The 24,216-nt window shown below is 54.2% G+C and overlaps 1 protein-coding gene across 1 annotated transcript in view; it reads right to left on the minus strand.

Moving 5' to 3' along the window:
• CD81 (CD81 molecule) overlaps positions 1-23,621 on the minus strand; it is a 37,005-nt gene extending 13,384 nt beyond the window's left edge. The window contains exons 1-2 of the mRNA XM_082485462.1: positions 23,463-23,621; positions 11,619-11,733 (exon numbers count right to left, since the gene is read on the minus strand). Coding sequence (XP_082341588.1) covers positions 11,619-11,733; positions 23,463-23,528 — 181 coding nt within the window. The 5' untranslated portion in view covers positions 23,529-23,621. The remainder of the gene's footprint in view (positions 1-11,618; positions 11,734-23,462) is intronic.
• Between the last annotated feature and the right edge of the window lie 595 nt (positions 23,622-24,216).

Here is a 24,216-nt window from a genome sequence, read left to right on the forward strand (position 1 = left end):
GGCGAGAGGCGGCGACGGAAACACCGCCCCAGCAGCCCCGGCGCTGGGACCCTCCGGACGGCGTTCCGCACCAGCACCGCGCTCGCACAATGCCTCCCGCTATATTTAGGCGCCGCAGGAGGGAGGAAGCCAGCTGCAGGGGAAGCGCCGGCACAATGGAGCGCGCTGACCCCGCAGGAAGCCCCTCTTGATGAAACCTGACGGGCTCTGCGGCCGGAGACACCAACATCCTCGCGGCAACACTGCCAGCAGGAGGAGGAAGAAAAAAGCGCGAGTTGCACCTCCTGATGTGTATCATAGAATGGTTTCGGTTGGAAGGGACCTTAAAGATCATCTGGTTCCACCCCCCCTGCTGTGGGCAAGGACACCTCCCACTAGACCAGGTTGCTCAGTGCCATATCCAACCTGGCCTTGAGCACTTCCAGGGATGGGGCATCCCCAACTTCTCTGATACTGAAGGGGCTTCAACAGTGCCCTGTAGCCACAAAAACCCAACAGGCAACCCAACCCACACAACCCAACCGGGTTGTTGGAGCTGCCTACAAGGGGACGGAACACCTCCTGGCTTGAACGAGGTGTGAAGACAGGGGGAAAACAAGCAAAAGCAATCCCCCAGGAGAGTTTCTTGGAAAGGACAGGCCAGCAGTTAAAGTCTTGTGGGCCTGCCTGAAGTAGAATTAAGTGATTTTTATCCCAATGGTTGGAGATGACGTGGGGTGGAGGGACCGGCAGTGGCAGCCGGGCAGAGAGCCAGCGTGACGAGCAGAGGCTGGGGTGTGAGTGGGGAAGAGGGGCCCCAAAGGGGCTAGAGGCAATGGGAAAGCATGAATGCATCCTGTAAAATGAACGCTGTCTGCTGGACGCCTGCCAAACTCCAGAGAGACCGATGGAGATTTTCGGACGCTACATAACTCCTGTTTCAAGAAGAACAACATATTCGTAGTGATGTCTCAAAAAAAAGGTCTGCTTATTGTCACCAGAATCTGCTAACGTCCAAGAACCAGCCCTCACTGCTCCAGCTTGTACCAGTGATGCTGCTGGTTTAGGTTTTCAACCCAAACTGCATCAGGTTTTTTTTGTCTTACAGCTTTGTGTGACTCCACTGGAGAATTTTCATCACAGGTCCCTCTGTGAAAATCAACTTTGCTCATCCCCGAGTGCAGCAGCTTCTGACTTCTCCTCACAGTAGGTCAGCAGAGAGAAGACAAAGCCGGGCTGGGGACAAGTCATTTCAATGTCTGAGAAGTCACCATTCAGGCTAACCACGCCAGCAGATGGGTAACAAGCAGATGCAGCACATCTGGAGACCAAGCAGCATGATGCTGCAGGGACCCCAATGACCAGGTCACTCCCACAGACGGACAGAAGATTTTATCCTCAAATTCTTCAAAATAAACACTGAAGGCAACTTCCAGGCTGAACAAATGTAGCCAGGAGATCACAGAATCATAGAGCCGCACAGGTTGGAATGGACCTCGGAAGATCATCTGGTCCAACCTTTTACAAGAAAGCGAGCCTAGATGAGACTATCTACCACCCTTGAAAACCTCCAGTGATGGGGACTCTACCATGGCCCTGGGGAGGTTGTTCCAGTGAATTATTGTTCTCACTGTAAAAAACTGTATTTTATATTGAGATCATCAGGAGCCACTGGCAGCTAGGGAAGTTTTGCTCTGAAAACTAGGAGATAAAAGCCCAGCAAGAACCTCAGCTGATGGAGGGAATAAAGACATTTGCCATTTTATAGAAGTCTTCTGGAGGCCTCAGTACTTGCTCCTTGCTGGAATTTGTGCAGCTTCAAATAAAAAAAAAAAACAAACCCAAACCTGACCTGCCGAACTCCCACCCCAGACAGGCTGTGCCAACCTCGGACAGGCAAGCGAGGTCCCAGCTTCCCGTTTCTCTCCCCACTCACGCTCCGCCAACTCCTCGCCAGAGCCAGCGCCGCTGTCAAGCAAGCAAACGGCAAGAAGTGAAGGAGGGAAGGGAAGAAGACGTGCACCACGTGCTGTTTCCTGACCGGAGCCCGGCGGATGTGACCGGTGGGGTGGGAGCAGCAGGAACAGGCAGCCAGGCAGGGGAGAGGGCAGCGATGACTGGCCTGAACTCCGAAAACCACAAAAAAAAAAAAAAACCCTGGAAGGCTTTTGGGATAAAGGCCAGCTTCGTTCCCAGGCACAAACAAACGTCCGTTATGGAGTCGCCTTTTGTTACCGAGGGCCAGAGCACTACAGCCTCCTGGGAGGCAACGGAGCCGGACTCTGCTCCGGAGTTTATTTAAAAACAAGCACAAAATATTTAATGCAACAATAGCGTCTTGTGTGATGAATGCTAGCGGTGTTTCTCCACGGACACGCCACGCTGAAGGCTGCAAAAGCAAACGAAGGCAGCCAAAGGGCCCGACCACGCGCTTTGGGTGGTGGTTGTTTTCCCCCACCCATCCTCCTTCCCCTCAAGGGATGGGGCCGGTGGGGGGAATCTCTGCCTCCAGCCCGGGTGCCAGGCAGCTGGGGGGGGCTATTTCATGGCAATCACAGCCCAGACAGGAACGACCAAGCCCTTTTCCCAGAAGACAGCCTGACACATCTTAGCTTTCATTCCTGGCAGACGGCGAGGATGACGGCCCGCGTGGTTTTGGGCTCCACAGCTGTGAGCAAGTCACCTGTCATCCCCATCCTGAATGGCACATTATCCGCCTTAAAGTCAGAAGAGACCCCCCCCCCCCCTCCCTGGCAGCACAAGCCTCCTCACTATGTAAGCATCCAAGATGGGATTAACTCCCGCTAGCCTGTTCTGGGCGAGAAACTCTTCACCAAAGCGGTATTCGCTCCTTCAGGGCTCCACCCGAAGTGGCACAATTCCGCACGAGCAAGGCTCCATCTGCCTTTCACACGCCACTTCCCAGCTCACTTGCATCGCAGCTTTCTCGGGGGTTTTAAAAACAAGAAATGCTGTTTGCCGTAAACAAAAAGAAAAAAATAAAATCAGAGGGATATAAAATGCAAACCGCGGTGCTGACAGCCACGCTGCTCCATCCGACAGCAGCAGGAGACAACCCTGGGAACTGCCAGAGCTGCAGCAACAAGTACAGCGAGCAAATAATTACTAGGTGTTTACCGTACCAACATACCTCCACATCCTTGAGCGACGTTACAGTGCGAGTTCTAACCCTATGGCACAGTTCTCTGATAAGGCAGCTGTAAGTATGATTGCGAAAGCTGCCACGGGTAAGCAGCTGCCCGTGAAAGCAAGCCGTGAGCCACAGGACCTGTATCCTGGAGTTGGGGAAGTCACAGGAGGACTCGCAGAGATGTGTATTGTCAATATTGCCTGGAGTCCTCCATCTTCCTTCCAAGATGGAGCCTTAAACCAGAACGCTTTGGGAAAGAGGGTCAACCGGTCTTAGTTTCACCTCCTCGTTAGAGAGAGATTCAGGGTCCTGTCTGAATTCGAAGCAGGAACACGGCAACTGTGATAGGATCGCTTTGCTCAAGAGCATCAGGATGTCATGCAGCAGAAAAAGCAGCAGCAATGGACCAAACACAGAATCATAGAATGGTTCTGGTTGGAAGAGACCTTGAAGATCATTGAGTTCCAACCCCCCTGCCATAGGCAGGGACACCTCCCACTAGACCAGGTTGCCCAAGGCCACGACCAGCCTGGCCTTGAACACCTCCAGGGATGGGGCCTCAACAACTTCTCTGGGAACCTGTGCCAGTGCCTCACTACCCTCAAAGTTAAAAACTTATTCCTAATGTTTATTCTAAACCTGCCCTCTTCCAGTTTAAAACCATTCCCTCTCATCCTATCACTACATGCCCTAGTAAAAAGCCCTTACCCAGCTCTCCTGTAGGCCCCCTTTAGGTACTGGAAGGCCGCAATAAGGTCTCCCTGGAGCCATCTCTTCTCCAGTCTGAACAGCCCCAACTCTTTCAGCCTCTCCTCATAGGAGAGGTGCTCCAGCCCTCGGATCATCCTCCAGATAAGGTCTCACGAAAGTGGAGTAGAGGGGCAGAATCACCTCCTTTGACCTGCTGGCCACACCACTTCTGATGCAGCCCAGGATATGGTTGGCCTTCTGAGCATGCACTGGTTTGGGCTGCGGGGACCTCCTGAAGTTTTAGCCACGTGGAAAGCCCCCGAACATCAGACACAGGGGACCGATAGTCATTGAGCGCTTCTCTGGGGATGGTGTTAGGTGGGAAAGGAGAACAAAGCAGCCAAGAGGCCAGCTTGGCTCCCAGCTCATGCAGGTGATACCTCCGTGGAGGGCCCTTTGCCTCCAGGCCAGGTAGGAAGCGGGATGCTCAGTTCTGGGAGCAGGGAAGGGAGAGGAAAGTGTCAATGTCAGTACTTGCTCTGGCATGAAAGCAGCATAGCTGGTGCCTGCAGGGTTGTAAAACCCATGTCCTGTCCCTGCTGAGAAGTAAAAGAACAAGTAGAAAACACAGACTTAAAAAAAAAAAGGAAATAATGAAAAACAAATAAAAGGAAGAACAAGCACAGCAGAGTCCCTCTAAAACAAGCAGTTGAGTGGGGCCAGCCCTCCTCCCGTGCCCCACCATCCCCATCGGAGATGCTGTGCAGCTCCAGGCATGGGCATTCCCAGGCAGCGCCCTACCTCTCCATCCATTTCGCTCCTCTCCCAGCAGCTTTAACTCATTAAGCTAATGAAAGCCAGTCTCTTCCCCTAGGTCACCATGGCAATGTTTCCAAAAGACAAAAAAAAGAAAAAAAAAAAAAAAAGGAAGAAAAAAAAGAAACCACCACCCAGCACCACACCATGCTTCCCAGGAAGCCCAGGTGGCTCTCCCAAGCCGTGCCTGCCGTCCCCGTGGGATGTACTTCAAAAAGGGGCTGAGAGCAGACAAAGAGATTTTCGTGTCTACTCTCCCAAGACAGGCTCCCGGAGGCAAGCTCTGCACACCCAAGAGTTTTGCAAGCCTCAGAGGGAGGGACGGAGGGAGGCAGGGTGGGCTGCGGTGCCCACCCTGCCATGGCTCCTGGCCTGGAGATGCTGAACATCACAGGGCTCGCTACCACCCCTGCCGCAGGGAAGGGTGGCACCATCAGAAAGTGGTGGGAGGGAGACTCCTGCCAACTCCACGCCACCAATCCTGAAAGAACACCCTCTCCATAGCCAAAAAGTCCTGACCATGATGTGCTTCCTTGTGACTTGAGGGCAAGATACAGGCAGGGTGAGGGAATTCCCTCTAGGATGGGGAGGGAGTGGGAAAGGGGTGGCTGCACCAGCCAGCCTGCGAGGGAAGGTCTCCTGGACGTTTTTGTCTGGCTGCCCGGTGGAATTGGCCACGCAGAGCCAATCGCTTTCTTGGAAGTGGGGCAGGGGGTGGGGAGGAAGAGAGGGTTTTCTGGGAGATGACAACTGGGAAGCCCCTCCATTCGTCTCCACCCCAGTTCCCAAGAAAAACATTGCTGCTCTGTGGCTGCTAATGACTTCCAGATGGAGCAACAGTGTCGCAAAGCATGGAGAGCTCTCCCCGGGGCCGCGTTGCTCACACGGGGAGATGAAAGGCTGTACATGCTGCCCTTGCCTGCAAGGACAAGGCAAGAAGGAAGCAAAGGACACACCTCTGTCAGAAAAGAGGTGGGAAAACCCCAAAACAACGTCCCTGCGCCTGCACACCTGTACCCAAACAGACCCCACAGAGACGCCACTGTCAGATTTCTTCTCTTCTGCCTCCCCAGGAAACAATGGAAGGAGATGAGTTTCGTAACGTCAGCGTACCCGTGAGAGCTGGGAGGAGGTCTGCTGCGCATCTCCAGCATTGGGATGGATGATGGTGACGCGGTACAGGAGATCCAGGCTGGAACGTGCCGGCCTATCCTCTGCTGCTCCAGCCTACACTACTTCTGGCTGTCTCTACGTGCCCTGGGGTCTCAGCCACTGGCAGCCCAAATCCTGCTGGAGGATTTCTTGTGGGCTTTGCATGCCGAGTTAAAGCACATGGCAGGTTTTCAAAGGAAAACTGTGAAAGCTACGGGTTTAAACAGCTCTGAAAAGCAAGAAGCCACCTTTGGCACAGGTCTGTGGCAGCAGAACCAACAGGAGGGGACAAAGGAGGAGGACAACTACATTATTTGTAGTCAGATAGATCTGAACCCAAAATAACCCAATGGCACACATTTATGTCCTTAAGTCATAACCAATTTTAGTCAGCAGGGTAGATGAATCACAGGAGTTGATCACAATGATGGTAGACTGAATTACAATTAAATACAAGTTGTTTTTTTTAATAGAAATTGAATTCTATGATAAGAACACAAAAAAAGGATTGTTTGTATTGTCAGCTATACAGTAGAAGCCAGATACTTAGAGGGAACTACGGACAAAGTATTTTGCCTCAAAACTACTACTTTAAAAAGAATTCCACTATGATTGAAGGAGTTGATATGATAGTGATGAGAGGAAAATTTAGAACCAGTAAATCTCAGCTTTTTTTTTTCTTTAAGGGACTAAATAATCAAATTATCCTTTACTATAAATAAGTTTATTTCAAAGAGTGAAAAAAAGCATGTACTTCTAGTTAAAAAAAAAAATAATCCACACACATATATTATTTTTTTAAATAACCCATTGTGCTCGCTCGCTGTGGTTCAAGGCCAAATGCAAACCTTGGTTTCCACTCCCAAGCATGCAAGCCTGGCCACAGCGCGTCTCTACGCGAAGCCACTGACACACGGAGCCTTGAAGAAGTAGAGCACAAATGGGTGAGAGAATAGCCCAGTGCTGAACCAGCGGTGCGCATTCACAGGGATCGCTGCAGCCTCACGCCAAAACAGAAGGCGGTTTTTCACGAGTGTTTATTACAGGACCCAGAGACCAGGACTCTTGGACCCTTCTCTAGCCCTTTCACAACAAGTTTAGCAAAAAATGTGCTGTTGAGTCTAACCTCACCATATACAGAGGTTGGCACCACCTTTAGAAGATGCCTAATATTTCTGAAGGGATGGGGACAAGGATGGGACCATGAAGAGAAACCAACAACTCTCCATTGCTCATAGCAGATCTGCACTTGCTGTAGCACAACTGGCTTCCAGAGCTTTTGCAACACACCACAGCTCACTGCAACCCATCCTCCCACCCCCGAAATAAAAAACATGTCTCAAACCCTAGACATCACCGCTTTTTGTCCAACGAAGTCCTGAAAAGGCCAATTAAGAAAAAAAATCTGCTGTTATGAAGAGTAGGGACAGCTCCTCCATGACTGCTTAGCCAGCATGAGTCTGTTTGGATGATGTGCCAGGATGGCTCTGCACCGCTGGCCACATCTGGGACCAGCGTGGCCGAGGCATCCTCACGGCGAGCAAGCCCTGGGGAAGCTCAGGCATCCCGATCCCTACCTACATACGCGCTGCCGCTCGGCAGTCCCTTCTCTCCACAAAGGTCAGAATGCCCTGAGGCCAGAAAGCCCTATGATGGCACTTCCAAGAAAAAAAACCTGAGGACACCCACCAAAGGTTGCCAGCGACGGACGCCGTGCTGACTTCAGGACAAGCACGCAGATGCAATTGCAGCTCAACTCAGATGCATACTCGTTCGTGAGAAAGACTTTGAAGCATCTCTGTGCTTTCTGGCCCATTTCTTCCATCCCAGTCTGTGTGAAAAGCAGCTTGAACCCATTTCCAGGGCAGAAATCATCATCCGGGATTGTATTTGTATGGAGCAGGACGGTGAATAAAGTCTGTGATTCACCTCGTTAGAGAGCCTGTGCTCCCGTTAGCCAGCGCTCCCGTTAGCCAGCCTCTCCTCCAGCCCTACTGCAGCATTCCGCTCCGCAGGAACACTCACGGCCTTAAAATTCACCCGAAGCCATTGCTGCCCCCAGCTATCCCCCCCCTTGCCTCCCATAGGTCTTGCCGCCTGATCTGCTTGGGAGCCAGATCCAGAGGCACCAGCCCAGTTGCTAGAGTAAAAAAAACCCAAAATAAATAAAAAAAACCCTCAAGCGTTGCCTTTCTGTCTGGGCAGCGATACCCATGAGGACGGCGGGGAACGGGAGCGGTGGTGGCAGCCTCCGTGGCCAAGTTCAACCCGCCACTGCACGCCTGTCCGAAAACTTACACCCCTCCCAAGGAGGGCCGGTACCGTTGCGCCCCAAGGAGGAGACACCGGCCAGCAGAGGATTTCCTAATACAACACACAAAAAAAAAAATAAACAGAAGGAGAACAGAACCAACCCCCTCCTCACCCCCAAAGCCACACGGAAAACCGCACCCCAGCTCTGGATGCCTTTGCACCCTTCCTCCTGGCTGGCCCCGCTCCCAAGGCCGAGCTAATTAGAGCTGCGGGTCGCGTCGCCCTGTCACTTGCTGTGAGCAGCTGGAGGCAGATTTCCTATTTTGGATCTGGCGGGCGAGAGCGGAGCCCAGACCATCCCGCTGCTCCACGCCGTGCCGGACAGCTTCAGGGAAAGCACGGGAAGGACGGGCAGCGGGATGAGCACCCGGCGATGCTGCCAGCGCCCAGGCGGCCCAGCGAGGGGGGGAAATGTGAGATCCAGGGGTTCCAGGGGTGGGGATCTAACGCAAACAAGAGCTGAGGCTTTTGTCCCCAACCTGCTGAAAGTATTTCACCCACAGTGGCCGTGCCTCCTTGAAGGATGGGGATCCTGGCTTTCCCCTGACACGTTATATTCACTATCATCCCACCGAGATGAGGCGAATGCAGTAAGTCCAGTGGCACTTGCCTCTTCAAGATCCCCAGGGGCTTTTAAAACCAGTGACACCACAGCAGCAACTTACTGTGGTGAGATCAGACCGCTCCAGTTTGTACCGGTATCTGCAGAGGTGGACCAGCTCAGCCTTTTCCCTACAGGCTCTCACAGCTCAATGAATCACAGTGGGGCTTTTTTTTAAAAAAAAAAAAAAAAAAAAAAAAAAAGGTACTTCATGCGTAGGGTCAATAAATATCTAAGAAAGGGTTAACCAGTTATTAGCATCCAGCTTATCAATGCCTCTAGCTATCCTGAACGACGTTTTCTGACGCGCTGTTAACACACTGCCCGGCCTCCAGACACGCGAGAAGGATTTGGTTTTCAACTCCACATAAAGCAAATAAATGCATATTAGTCCACAAGCCTAGCTCAGATGTAGAGCAAGCATTTTCCCTTAAAGTCACAAAAGCCCGAAGCCCCGGTGGCTCCTGCTATCCCCATCCCCGGCACCGCTCGGCCTTCACAGGGCCGAAGCGGTTAACCCGCCGCTTGCTGGAGCGTTGGGTCCACAGCCAAAATGGAAGTGCCAAAAGCCAAGACTGCAACAAGTGGTTAGGGGATCAGACGGTTTGCAAGCCGTGCTGAAGAAAAGCCCACGAAAAAGAGCTCATTTAATACCCTCCCAAGCCGGCCCACGAGACAACTTGTTGGATGCAGTGCCAAATCGGTGTTGGGGGAGGGGGGGGAACCAGTTGCGGGAAACCCCCAACCCCAGGAGCTCCCTCCTCGCGGGCAGGAGGGGTGAGGGAGCCGAGGAACAGTCTCCTGTGCCTGCTGGGGCTCCAAGAGCGGCTGCCTGCGGCCATCTGGCTGCAGGGGAAGCTCCGAGCGAGGACCGCTCCTCTCCTCCTGCTCCTGTGCACGGCCGGACCCTCTCCTTCCCAAGCAGCTCTCCCTTCGCCGGCGGCAAACGCTGCGGCGGGGCCTGGGGGAAGCCTGATCTGCCAACGAGAGCTGCAACCGAGAGACCTGAGCTTGCCGTGGTGCAAACCTGCCTTATTTCTGGGGAGAGGTTAAGGCCTGCAGCAGGGTGAAGGCAGATAAGCATCGTACCCAGCACCCCGGTAGCTGCCCCGCTCCCCACATCCTCCCTCTCCTGCTTCCTCATTGCCGTCAAATCCCACGCGCCGACCTACTGCGTTAATTATTTTTCCTCTGCTGTAACACACAGACACGCTGGGAAAACAGCCTTTAACAAAACAGCTTCAACTTTGGGGCAGGGGAAAGGACGCAGAGAGAAACCACGAGGCACCGAAGTGCCCCTTTCCCGCTCCCCCTCCTCACCAAGCACAAACCCTATGGCGCAAGTTTTCCTCCTCCAACAGTTTTTATTGCTTCCCCCTGTCCTGCAGTGCCGTGGCAAAGCCTGGCCGGCCTTTAAAAACCTCCTGACAGATCCTGGGACCAGCGCCCCGCGCCAGACATCAAAAAGTGGTTTGCAAGAGGGAAAAAAAAAAAACCAAAAAACAAACACCCTCCAGCGCTGGAGGCCAACCCCAGAGAGGTTCCCGCTCCCGAAGCGGGAACATTGTGTGCATGTGTATGTTGGATGCCAGAGGAGAAAAAGGAAGGAGTATCAGTCATGGTGGTGGGGGAAAAAGGGGAGGGGGGAGGGGGGTAGAAAGGGCAAAAAAGAAATCCCAGCCTTCAGACTCCAGAGGGCTGGCTGGGAGAGGCAGCAGCTGAAAGAAATGCTCTTGCTGCTATTACTGCATGGAAATTACAGCTGCCAGAAGGAATCCAGGCCGATCTGTTGCTGAATATAACTTTAAAAAAAAAAAAAAAAAAAAAAAAAGACAGCCAGCCTCAAATCATGGGCCGTTCACGGGCGTCAGAAAGTGTCAGCGCGGTGTTGGGACCTGCGGCCCATTCCCCATCGCCTTCTGCATAGCAAAGGCCGAGGACAAAGATGAAACAACACGGGGTGGAAGAACAAAGGATGCCCAACGGGCAGGATGGGAGGACTCGGCCCCAGCGCTCCAGTTCCCTTTTCTCTTTTTAAAATTGAAAATCTGCAAAGGGGAAATGCTGTAGATACAGCTCTGGGTGTGAGGCAGGAGAGGGGAGACAGTAAGAAAACCCACCGCTATTTATAGCGGGAGCATCTACTGTAACGAGGCACAGCCAGGGAGAAGGGCTCGGGCATGCTGTTTATGGGCAAGCAGGGAAAACCAAAGGAAAACCCTTTCCAGAAGGCAACTTTAGCTAGAGGTGAGAACAGGACATTGGATTAGATTGTCCTCACCCTAGTGCCGGCAGCTCGCGCCCCGAGCCGGCCCCTGCCTGGCAGCCAACCCCTCCTGCACGCTGCTCCCCCTCACCTACGAGGGATCACCAGAGAACAGGACAAAAATAGGGGTTTTCATCTTCCAGCAAGCCAGCATGCTGTCAACTTCATAAAAATCATGCTAAGCTTAACAGTAACACACAGAGGCTCCACCTGCCCCTCCTGGAGAACATGAGTCACGAGCTCGCTGAGCTTCACTTTCCACTGCCAGCCGCTCCGTCTGCTACTTTTACGTCCCTTTGGATGGGAAACAAGACATGCTTCCAAGAAGTTCCCCCCCACACTCTTCCCAAACGTGCTCCAGGGGAGACTGCGGCAGAGAACGACACCGGAGAAAACCCGCTCCGCAGCAACGCGTCTTTTAGCCGCCGTGACTTTGGATTCCGTGCTTGGGCCACAAGCTGACATTTAATGAAGGCTTTGATTGGCACAGCAGGGAATATTTTGGGGAGTACGGGGGGAACGGGAGATATTTTTGGTCCGACCTCCTTGCTGCTCACCCGGAGCTTTCCACCTTGCTGGTGGGGATGATGCAGTCCACCCTGGGACGTGACGCCCGTGCAGCGACACCAGCATCCCCCAGACCTACTTACCAACGTAGAAGGTGTTGGGGGCCTGTTTGTCCCCCAGCTGCAGGTAGAGGATATTTGTCGTCTGCGAGTCATGCCGGAGCCACAGGGCCACTCCCAGGATGATGCCACCGGCCAGCTGGAGAGAAAGCAGAGGGAAGCAGGCGTTACCCACCGCACCAGACCCGGAGCAGCAGTTTTGAGGCTTGCTTTTCGTCTCTCTACAAGTTCTTATTTACTCCTTTCGAGTACAAGAACATCCTTCCTAACCATCGTCCCCACCTCTGCAACAGGCTTTGTGCCCCACACCATGAGCCAGGCGATCTTCCCTGCTTTATGAGAAGACCTCCTCATCCTGGGGATGTCCAAAAACCCTTTCCAGTTCCCGCAGGTGATTTCTTTCCTAAGGGCTTTTTTACTACTCTATTAAAATGGATGGCTCAGCCTTACCCAAGAAGCACAAGATGTGTGACTGAGGCTTTTAGGAAAGCTTTTCAACAGAATTTAGGATCGGCCCCAATTACTCGAATTTCCCAACGGGCTGTTATTGCCCCATTTCATTTCTCGGCGAGGTACAAACAGGGTTTGGGGTTTTGTTTGATCTGCTGAGAACCGGATAGGAAGGAAGTGGGGGCACCGCCAGTTCTTCCTTCTGCCCCAAATCTCACGTGCACATCACTTCCCATCCAGGGTCAGGCGTCCAGTCTGACCAGACCTAGTGGGACAGAACTTTTTGCACCCCTAAAAGCTGCTCTGCCTCAGGGGAGACTTGTCCAGCCAACACGACACCAATAGGCAGTAAAACTGCTAGTAACGCAGAGCAAGAGCAGAGCCATTGTGGCTTTGAACTGCTGCCGCACCCGTTCGCAAGGGATCCAAAACACCTTCAACCGCCCCAAAACACACCCTTCACAATGTCCACATCTTGACATTTAGCACAGCATTTAGGAGCACGCAGATGACCAAGAAACCACACTGAGTGGGACCTGGTAACATTTCCAGCAGCATCTTTGTGTTACATCCCATTACTCCCCTCCCCACGGGTCTCGGGGAGGAGGGGACAGATGAGGATTCCCACCGGCTGCCCTCGCGGCATCACTTTGATTAAGATCTAGTCTTCTTCCCAGGTGTCCCATGAGCACCGGAACCCCTGCGGCCATCACTTCCACCGCTCGGTGCACCGCCTGTTTAATTTCATAACGCCATAAAAAAAGAGAAACCGTTAACGCAGGTCCCCTTGGGTGGGCTGTGAGCTGGGACCGTGCTGTCCCGCTCCTTCGGCATGCGTGGCTTTCCTTAATGTCCTAACACAGGGACTGAAGCAGAGCACAGCCTCGGTTCAGGCCACGGCACAACCACGATGCTTTTGGAGGCTACCACGAGGATGCTCGACGAGAGGGGCAGAGAAGGGCAGCGGAGGATGGGAGCGGATCAGGGGCACTGCAGCAGGGAAGGTGTCACCGAGAGGAACTGGAGCCAGAGCATTTCCAGCAGCGCTCGCTGTGTTCTCAATGACACCCCCCGCTTCCATTTAAAACTATGAGAAAGGGGGAAAAAAAACCCCAAACACACATGTAAAGAAAAAAAAAAAAAGCAACCCCAACACGCAAGAATTCAAAAATCACTTCTATGAAAGGCTGGAAGCGCCTGTTCAAATGTCAATTTAATTTTGAGCGTCCTAAATCCTCGAAGCCATTCATCTCAAAAAAAGGGAAGATAACTATCAAAGAGTACAGAAGTGGAAACACCATTTTTTTCGAAAGGGTCTGAGTCAGGTCAGCCACAAGCGTGAGACACACCATGAAGGTCACATTTAAAGAAAAAAAAAAAAAAAAAGAGAAAAAAGAGAGTTTGTTCAGTAAAATTGCAAAATCTCCAGTTGCACAAGCGCAGCAGAGTCTTGGTAAACGCATGAGGACTGGGATTTGCAGGACAGGCTGTCGGTGGGAGTCCGGCTTTGCCCCTCCGGCGGTCAGACGGCAGTTTTCCTCCTTGCTCGCTTCTGTAAATCCCAGCCAGGAGTGTTTTACAGGGGTGCCACTGAAGCTGGGGCAAAATCACACAATTTGGGCAAAACTCACAAGCTGACTTTGGGGATTTTCTGCTAACTGGAAGGAGAAAATCCCCACCAGTTCCCTGGAGAGGGAGGGAAGGTTTTACAAGCCTTTCCCCAACATGCCACCAAAATAATCAACTTTTAACGCTTTTCCCACAGCAACCAGTGCAACTTCCCCGACCGGCACGGTCCCTCATCTCCCTCGCACTTGGGAGAGCCTGACCTTCTCCAAACACTTGCTACGGAAAAAAGTCACGAAAGCTGGTCCCTGCTCCAAATCCAGCTCCAAATAAGGCAGCTCACGGCTTCGCAGAAAGTTACCCAAATCCAGCCTGGCATGGCTCGCTCATTGTCTGAGGACATAATGAAGCCTGTGTTTATCATCTCGGGAGAAGGAGAATGTCCCCAAATTAATCAGCTCTGTTCTTAAAGTAAAGGTCTCTTGGTGGCTCCCAGGGGAGAAGAGACCCTGAGGAAGATTGGGGTTTCTGTGCTGGCTGGGAGAGGTGAAGAAAAGACCGCAGCCCTTTTTGGTTTGGTTTTCCCTCTGCCGGGAAACATTGCTCTGGCCCTCCGTGCCCACCAGTACCCACCCCAGCACCCCCCGTGGCGAGGCTCATCAAACCCACCCCAGCGGTGAGGTCTGCCTACGGCAGCCAGCCGAACCATCTCCAGATGTTCCTGGTTTCAGCCCGAACGCGCCCCAGGAACACCCCACGTCCGTCCCTCCCACACCGCCTGACTCCATTTGCTTTTTTTAACAGAGCACAGAGGACCTCCGAATGGAAGTTTTAATCCAACAGCAGCTGGATTGCTTAAGAGAAAGCAACGTTCACTTACTAATGAAAACAGGGCTTAGGCTACTATGAGTAACTTTTTCCATGAAAACCATACATCCTTCCACCGCCGAGAAGTGCAGATCATAATAAAGGCATCTTTCTTCCCAAAGGGAAGACGTCAAGAGGGAGAAAACCTCACGGGCTCGCCACGGGAACCCTGCCTTCCACCTCACCTTGCTTGGGATAATCTCATTTTTAACACAACTTGTTCCAGGTGGAAGCTCGGTATGTTCTTCCCTCTCCATCCTACAATTGCTGCTGTTTGCCGTCACAAGAGCCAGAAGAGCTCCAACCACCGATGGCAGCATCACGCTGGTCTCCAGGCTGCATATCCTCATACATTAAATATCCTTTTTTTTTTTTTCCCCCCTCCCCGTAGGTATCCATGATCTCGTGCAGGCTACCTCATTGCTCTGTGCTTGCCCAGCTAGTCCGGGGGCAACATCGCAGAGGCTGGGGCCACCACTTGGCGCGGATATACCCCCAGTGCCCAGCACAGCCCTCCATTTAAATTTTCGGGGATTGCTTTAATGAAAGGAATAACCTAAAAGCCACAGCTTCAGCCACGCCAGCACCCCATCGCTCTTAGATCTGCTTTCCACACGCCGACCGCCCCAGCCAGCTGCTCCCCCGAAGGCACGGAGGCGGACGCCGCTGAGACACCCAACTGCTCAGACTCCAACTTGGGGCATCCCGATCGCTTTCCAGCGTTTTAAGCTCTACTAACTTTCCTGGCTACTGGTACAGCCTCGCACTTTCCTTTGCTCTGGAGCGTTTCCAGCTCTCATCCTGCTGCCTTCCCCAACCTGCACTTTTGGACACCTTTGTTTTAAAAAAAAAAAAAAAAAATAAATAAAATCCCACAGACATACCCCCCAAGTCCCAAAAGAAAACAACCCCCCGATGAAAATAACACCTCCTCCATCTTCCCCGCTCCTTCAAAAATCCACCGTGAGCCTAGAAGGGCACCCCCTCCAGGGCACAGGACCCCCGTTTGTCGCATCGCTCATGCGGTCCAGGACGGGGCTGGCCCTGGAGATGGCCCGAGCGGCGTGCCGGCACAGCAGAGGTGGCGCGGCAGGCTCCGGCGTTTCCTCTTTACTGCTATTTTCCAGCTTCCAGAGATTTATTGCTTCTTCCACAGACAGCCAGACTTTTCCAGCTGGATCCCGCCTGCCCAAGGCTTGCTTTTCGCGGGGACGCCATTCCCGCTTGGCACGGCCGGGCAAAGCCCCCATCAGATGCTGCTTAGGGGAGGGGGAAAAAAAGCAGCCCCTCAGCCGCCCGAGAGGTGATGGGGTGGTACCCCACGTGATGGGGTATCACCATCTGAGCGTCATGATGATGGTGGGTGTGCAGCCCCATCCACCGTGTGCCTAATGGGGCTCCCTCCTGGATTGTGCCGTCTGCCCTAAAATTTCCCAGATCCAGCTGTGGGGCAAGGGAACACATCCACCTTCCGCACCTCAGTCACTCCTCCCCTCCCTGAGAAATTCCTGTAATTTAGGGGTGCAAGGAACGGCCCCGTTCTCCCCTTTCATGCGGGGCACCCCATATCCGAGCTGCCCCCACCTTTGCCTGCTGCTCCCCCAGACACTCGGGTACACCAGGACATGCATCATCCCCCCACCCCAACTCCCTTCTGCTGCCCCCAGCCCTTTTCCTCCTGCTCCCTTTCCTCCATCCCTCTCCAAAATAGGTTTCCTGGTGAGGAGGAGGAGGAGGAGGAGGAGGAGGAGGAGGAGGAGGAAGCAGCCCTGGCTATAGGGTGGCTTGGTGGGCATGTCAAGGCGAAGCAGACATCCTGCAGCTCAAGCCGGCGGAGGAGGGAAGTGGAGGTGCCAGCAGTTTCACAATGCTGTATTTTTAGCGGCGCCGCTTCCCGTGGCCGTGGCCGGTCCTTGCCGCTGGGACGCCGCTTCCCACCCGGCGCGAGCCCGCGGGCCAGGACGAGCTCCTGCCTCGCTGCCAAAAAACGCCACCGGCGGAACCTGCGCCACGCTGCCTGTGAAATACCACGGCTACTGACAAGAAGCAGGATGCTGCCAAGAAAGCTTAGCGGATTTTAGCCGTTTTACGATTCAGGTAGATGATTAGGGATTTTTAACGTGTTTTCACGCTGCACAGGCTTGCGCCTTCCCTTACACCGCCTGGAAGCTGAGCCCTTTTAGGGGGCACCCGGACCCCACTTGGGGAACCCAACTGAGGCTCCCCGCGGCTCCTCTCCGGCACAATCTGCAAAGCGGCCGAGATGGAGTAAAACTGGATCCCCCTCCTTTTCGGCGTGGGGAATCAGGGTGCAGAGGGATGGAATGGCTTGCCAAGGCTGAAGCACCTTGCCACGCAAGAAGCCCCTCACATGGCCAGGAATGAATTGCTGATGCGGGCTCGAACGTTTTGCTCCCGGGTCATTCGTCGGTCTCCAGGTGGAGGAGCAGATAGCAGATTCTCCATCATCTGCAGCGTTAAGTAATGAAACATCACTCTTGTTGCTGCACCTAGCGCGAGTCGGGGGGGGGGGGGGGGGGGAAGCGAGGAGCTAGAAATTCCTAACTTGATGGAAATTCCCTCTGGAAGGGCAACACAAGCCCTTGCGAGACGCGGACTAGGACCTTACAGGTTTGGCACTACCATCTCGAGGTGGGCAGGAGAGGGGACGTGACAGTTGGTGGCAGACACAGACGTACAGGCAGCGCCTCTCCTTCCTGAAAAGCAGAAGTTGAATTTCTTTTCTACTGCAAACAGCTGCACCCCATGGAAGCGCTGAAAGGCCTTGGGGTGCAGCGAGGGGCCGAGAGCTGCATGGCAGCCCGCGAAACCAGGAACTTTGGTTTGACGCTGCCACAGCCACTTAAAATTTTAGGGCGAGAAGCCCTACAGATCACTCCCGCGGCTGCTTGTCGGGGCGGGCTGTGGGATGCTCCGGAGCATCAACACGTCGGGAACCCCACAAGACTTTTTGGGCGGGTGTAAGCAAGGGAAGGGACTGAAATCAGACAAATGCGGTTGCATTTTGACAGCCGCATGACGTAAAAGCTTCTCCGCCGAGCTCGGCACAGGCACTCGCGAACCTCGGCGGCGGATGGGACTCTTGGAAAGCGCAGGCCAGGTCCTTCCCCCGCCACTGCCCTCCACGGCTGCCAAAGCTCAGGCTGGAGGTCTGCAGGGAAGGTTTGCCCAGGGATTGCAGAAAGGGCGACCGGGAAGCGCCCCGCGCTCGGCGGGCAGGAGGAGGGAGGCAGCCCGCAGCCCCTGCTCCGCTCCCAGCGGCGGCTATTAATAGAGCCGTCGGATGGGGCGGAATTCTCCGCTGGTGCCTATAGTTACCGGCCCCACAACACTGCGAGGCTGTTCAAAACAAGCTCCAGAGGAACACTCCCGGAGGAGCAGCGCGCCAGAGGCCAAATAAAGCTTGATGGATGGGAGGAGAGCGGGAATCCAGCACCAAAATCCAGGAGCAGGGTCCTCCCACTGGGAGCACCGAGCCAGCGCACCGCTCCCCGCCTGCCCGATCCCCGCTGCCGAGAGAAGTACGACATCTACCAGCAGGGTTTAATCACCCTCGGCGGAAAGGAAAACAATTTCAGCTATTGCTTTAAAATTAATTTGGCCCCATACATAAGCAATTTAACTACAATGGCAATACCACCGCTTTCCCTTTTTAATAATACAGTGAAAGACACTTGCACAGTACAGGATCAAAGTGTTTCCCATGGCATCGTATGTGGGTTAATGCTCCTGCAGGAGATAAGCGTTACAGTGGTTGACACGAGAATAACCTCAGGAAAGCTGAGCAATCCCTCCTCCAGCCACCAGCGATGCTCCCTCCTTGCGACCACAGCCCAGCCCATTAACTGAAATCGGGTACCCCCATAGGGCAAGGCACCCGTCCCTTCACATGACCTGCTTAAATAACCTTCTGCATTCAGAGGCTTCAGAAGAGGTTTTGTAGGTGACAGTAGGACCGTGTCCACTCAACTGAGATCCCAGAAATGCATCCCAGAGAGCCATCAGCAGGAAAACTTAGGTCCAGGTGCTGAGCCTACTAAAAAACCTTCTGCCTTGCCCTTCAAAGACTGGCATTAAATAGCTGCAGGGTCAAACACACATGGAACCATCTTGCCTGTACGTCATTCATGAGCCATGAGCCAGCAACGTGCCCTCGTGGCCAAGGTGGCCAATGGCATCCTAGGGTGCATCAAGACCACCGTGGCCAGCAGGTTAAGGGAGGTCATCCTCCCCCTCTACTCTGCCCTGGTGAAGCCACATCTGGAGTATTGTGTTCAGTTCTGGGCCCTCCGGTTCAAGAACATGGAACTGCTGGTCCAGCAAAGGGCTACTAAAATGATTTGGGGATTGGAGCATCTTTCTTACAAGGAAAGGCTGAGGGACTGGGGTCTTTTTAGTCTAGAAAAAGAAGACTGAGGGGAGATCTTATCAATACTTATAAATACTTAAAGGGAGGGTGCCAGGAGGATGGGAACAGTCTTTTTTCAGTGGTGCCCAGTGACAGAACAAGAGGTAAAGGGAACAAACTTGAGCATAGGAAGTTCCATCTAAACACGAGGAGGGACTTCTTTACTTTTGAGGGTGGCAGAGCGCTGGAACAGGCTGCCCAGAGAGGTGGTGGAGTCTCCCACTCTGGAGACATTCAAAACCCGCCTGGATGCCGTCCTGTGCAACTGCTGCAGATGACCCTGCTCTGGCGGGGGGGTTGGACTGGATGATCTCCAGAGGTCCCTTCCAACCCTGACCATTCTGTGATTCTAGGATACTGGACCCAGAGGCAGTGGAAGAAGATGCTGGGCCAGCACCACATCCCCGCTGCTCGCAAGGCTCTCTGCGATTCCCGGGGAGACCAATAACCAAACCAAGCCCCGCGCCGTCGCCAACAGCCTTTCAGCAGCTCTCAGCGCACATCTGCGCCCAGAACAAAACGCAAGCCGCTTTGTTCGTCCAGGGAGTTATCTCAAACCCGTGCTTGAGAGCTGCACGAACCACCAGCTCCTCCATTCTCACCTGTGAACGGCGGTACCCAGCCACCCTCCTCGTCACAACATGAGGGTCATGAGCCGCCCAACGGAGTTGCCACCGTGGGACCACCACCGGAGAGAGCTGCCACCTCCCTCCACCGTCGGCAAAGCCGAATATCTTTGTGCACGCTTTGCAGACTGCAGGGGACAGTGGACAGATTTTTCCAGCGTTGCACAATACGCGACTCCACCGCCCCTTCCCTTTTGATCGCCGCTGTCGAGACAGACTTTCACTTCCCCCTTCCCTCTGCTCTTGCCCTCCGCCCCCCGACTGCACCACATCCCCTCAACACCAGCAAGAGAGAGCTGCGCGGTGCCTGGAAAATGGCATTAGGAACAAGCTCTTCCTTTTAATTAGACACCTCGCTGGTAGGGCAGGCCGCGGTGCTCTAGACCTGGAAGGCTGCCACGGGCTGTGTTAGCTAATAAGCTGGGCGAGCCTTCTCCAAGCAAGCCAATTTCTCCTTGGTTATGTTTAATTACATTTTAAAATAGCTCTCTGGCTTCCTTCGGCCTCTCCAGGGACTCTTTGCAGCGGTGGTCAGTTCAGCTCCACGCACTGAGCTCTGCTATCGGATTCGGATCATTCAGGAGAGCGAAGTCCGACTGTCTACCAAGAGTGGGATGGAGAAGCAGCTCCACCCCGCCGTGTCCCCAGCCCAGTCCCGCTGGGGGCTGCAGGGTGAGCTGGGGCTGCCCACCGCACCAGCACACCCACCCAGTAACGGGCACCGCTGCTGCTCCCTCTCGCAGGGCTGGGAAGCGGAGCATCCCCTCGCCGCCAGCCACCCCAAGGTTTCAGGATGAGTTCGCCGCACAGAAAAGCTTTTGTCCTACCAGCGCTGTGTTTTACTAACCGGATGAGGCCCCCAGGTGCTGCCTGTGGCTTCATCCACCCCTTCGGTCAGCGGATGCTGCCGGGAAACACGTGGGGAGCCTTTCTCTCCTGGGACGGGCGCCCGTTTGCGTGCGTGGGCCGTGGAGCGGCCGCTGCTCCCTCCTCGAGAGCCACCCTGGCTGCACTGAGCGCGTAACCCCGGCATCCTCTCAAAAACGTACGTGCAAAGGGAAAAACAACCCCAGAAAACAAAGCAAAACTGAAACACCTGGGGCAGAGAGGGCTGCCACGGCGCACCGGGGAGGGGGCCGCCTTTTCCTTTTGCTTTTCAACCCAGCAGCTTTGTGAAACTCCCCCTGCACTGCCAGGGGAAGGAAAGGAGGCGGGGGGGGGGGGGGAAGCCAGAGGGGTGTCAGTTTATTTACAGAGTTTCTTTCGTATTTGTTAACACCGTTAGGGCTGAGAATTGCTTCCTTTCTTCCTCTCGGACGCTGGAGCGAGCTCCCCGGAGCCTGCCAAACTTTGGGCTCTGCCTCCTGCTCGTTTTCAGCAGCAGTGCCTGACCTCGGCGGGGCGCAAGGCAAATGATAAGCAAATGAGCGCCCGGAGCCCAGCAGCCCTCGCATGTTAACCAGCTGGCGGGACCACGGGGCTGCGAGTGCTCCGTCTCGCACCTCCCTGGGGTCCCGACACAGCCACCCTGCAGCAAGGGTGCTCAGCACCACATCCAGCCTTTAAACACCACCCCGTAAAAAGGACCTTTGCGCTTCGCTGGCGATAAAGGCATCCCTCCCCAGCTGGGGATGCAAGGTTGCCTGCTAAGTGCATTTGCATGGTGGTAAACCTAAAATTCCCCTTTGACTGCTGCTTTAAAAAAAAAAAAAAACAACGCAAAGGGGCTTGAAAACCGTAAGAGCTGGTGTTCCACCACCCTTCAGCTGGCCAGCCTCTCTGAAAGCATCGTTAATTCTAACGGAGCCCAGGTCCCCCCCATCTGCACCAAAAGTGGTCTGAGGGGGAAGTCCAGCACTGGGAGGTGTTTTGGGGAGCTGGTGGGTCCCAGCTTACAGGCGCCCCTCTTTGGGAGGAGCTAGAGCATCTCCCCCCAAGGTGCGCGGGGAGCGGGCGTCAGGCTCCCTCCGAGGGGTAAGGCAAGTCACTGAAAGTCCTAACGGGGCAATTAAATGGATGAAGTAGTCCTCTTGGAAGCAAAATGCCCATTTGTAAAAAAGATAAGCTGTTTAGCAAACGCACGCTGGGGCGAGCGAGCGAGCTCAGGAGCCCCCTGAGCTCCGGCTGTGCGGAGCCCCCCCTGCATCCTTCCTGCCGCTCAGGAGACCCTTCCTCCCTCCCATCCACAGCCGGCAGCTTCAGCGACAAGAATGGCAGGAAATTAGGACCAGAAGAGAAGAAAAAGCCCTGGGATAAGCATGATAACTCGGAAGGAACAACACTTCAGAGAAGAGCCTACCCACCTCCGTCCTGCCATTTTAAGGGTGGAGGAAGAGGTTAAAAAAAAAAAAAAACCCCACCCCAGGACTGTCCCGCATCCATCTTGCAGCTGGCAACGCATCAGGTATCAATTAACACCGCTGTCGTCAGAGCTCGTCATCTCTCCCTTGGTCAGCGTAATACCCAGAAACAGGGCGAAAAGGCCTGAAATCAGGCCAGATCTGACAGCGCTCGCTCCCGTGCAGCGGTACGCCCTACACCTCCCAGAGGTGGGGACCCCCCCAAAAGCTCCACCGTGCACCCCCGGGGGAGAAGGAGTCAGGCAGAGGCCTCCAGAGCTGAGGCAGGGTTTGCTCTGGAAGGCATTGCTCCCCTCCCCACCTCTCCAGTCCTCCCTGCTGCAAGAAAACATTAAGAACAGCCCCCCCCTCCCCAAAATTCATCATCAGAGTGGGGTGTTGGACAAGGGGTGCATCCTGACCAAGCATCCAGCGCTCAGCAAGCGGTGCCTTGCCTCCACGGGGTGGGGCTGGGCTCGCTTGGGAGAAAAATATCATTTCGGAGAATGGAAACCAGCCTATTTAAAAAAATAATTAAAAAAAAAAAAAAAAAAAAAAAAAAGCAGCCTGCTGGGGCACATTTCGTTGCTCCCAGACGCGGGAGCGGGGAGAGAGCGGGTTTCTCACCACGCCAAGTCCCTCGTTGCCGGAGGGTGTTTCTAACCAGGACAAACCCGGTTTGCTGGGAAACCGGGATACTCCGCTTTTCGCTACATTAGCCGCACGTCTGGATGGATTATCTCATGAGAAACTTTCTCAGGAAAGGCAACCTCTCCAGCCTGGGTAAAATTTGCATCCTAAAATAACTTCCCAGGCGGCGGAGACAGCGGTCCCCAGCTGGGGCACGACCCAACCGCGGGTGTCGAGGCCGGGTCCCCACGCGGTGCCAGGGCCACCGCCGAGCCCCATCCGCCCCTCTGCTGGCCCTCGGGGTGGGGACAGCAAAACCGGCCCCCATCACCCATATTTTTTGGAACACCCTCTCCTCTCCGGCTCCTCTGCGGCAGGCTGCTGGGCCAGCGCCTCTCCTCCCTCTGCCTGGCAGCATCCCTCCCTCCATCCCATCCTTCCCTCCCTCCTCGGCTGGCCGAGAAACGCCACTGTCCCCCAGCGCAGACCCCCAGCAACAGGGGGTTCGGGAGCGGCAGCCCCCGGAGGGGACAGCCACCCGCACCCCCCAGCTTCGCCACCCAAGCGGGAACAAGGCACCCCCCCCGCCCTTCCGCTCGGAAAGGATGCCTAGAAACATCTCTCTCTATATATATATATCGATATTAATATATATATAAAAATAGATATGCACGTGCAAATAAATAAATATATATATGCACGCATAAAAATAAAGCGAAGGATAAGCAGCCCCCCCACCCCTTAAAAAAAAAAAAAAGAGAAAAAAATTAATAAAAAGCAAACCCTAAGGTATATCCCAGGCAGCAAGTCTTGATGCTGGGCGGGGGGGGAGGAAGGGGGGGGGGAAGAGGTTAAAACCAAGCGCGGGCAGACGAGCCATATTGGAGCCCCGTTATTTAAAGCGCTGGGAGGGGGAAGGGGGCTCAGCCTCCCCCCCCCCCCCCGCTGCCCCGGGGCTCACCCAGAAGATGAAGTTGAAGACGAAGAGGATGTATTTGATGCACTTGGTGCAGCCTTCCACCCCCATGGCGGCGCGGGAGAGGCAAGCGGCGGCGGCGGTGGCGGCTCCCCTCAATCTCTGCTGCCGGGCTGGGGCGGCGGCGGCGGCGGCGGCGGCGGCGGCGGCGCGGGCGGAGACAACTGACCCCGCCCCCCCGCTCCCAACGCCCCGCCCCCGCTCCCAACGCCCCGCCCACTTGCCACGCCCCCGTCCACCGTCCGCTCCGGGGTCGGCACACACCGCCCCCCCCCCCCGCCCGAAACCCGCGTCCCCTTTTCTCCTTTTTTTCATTTTTCCCTTTTTCCTCTTTCCTTTTTTTTATTATCTTCCCCCCCTTTTTTATTTTTTTTCCTTTTTACCTTTTTTCTTTTCTCTTCCCCCTTTTTTCTTTTTCTTTTCTCTTCCCCGTTTTTCTTTTTCTTTCCTGTTCCCCCTGTTTTCTTTCCTCTTCCCCATTTTTCTTTTTCTTTCCTGTTCCCCCTGTTTTCTTTCCTCTTCCCCTTTTTTCTTTTTGTTTCCTCTTCCCCCTTTTTTCTTTCCTCTTCCCCCTTTTCCCTTTTCCCTCTTTCCTTTTTTCTTTTTTCTATTATCTTCCCCCTTTTTTATTTTTTCCTTTTACTTTTTCTCTTTTTTCTCTTCCCCCTTTTTCTTTTCTCTTCCCCCTTTTTTCCCTTTTTTCTTTTTCCCTTCTTTCATTTTATTCTTTTACCCTTTT

The sequence above is a fragment of the Vanellus vanellus genome (genome assembly GCF_965231255.1).
Source record: "Vanellus vanellus genome assembly, chromosome: 6".
NCBI lineage: Eukaryota > Metazoa > Chordata > Aves > Charadriiformes > Charadriidae > Vanellus > Vanellus vanellus.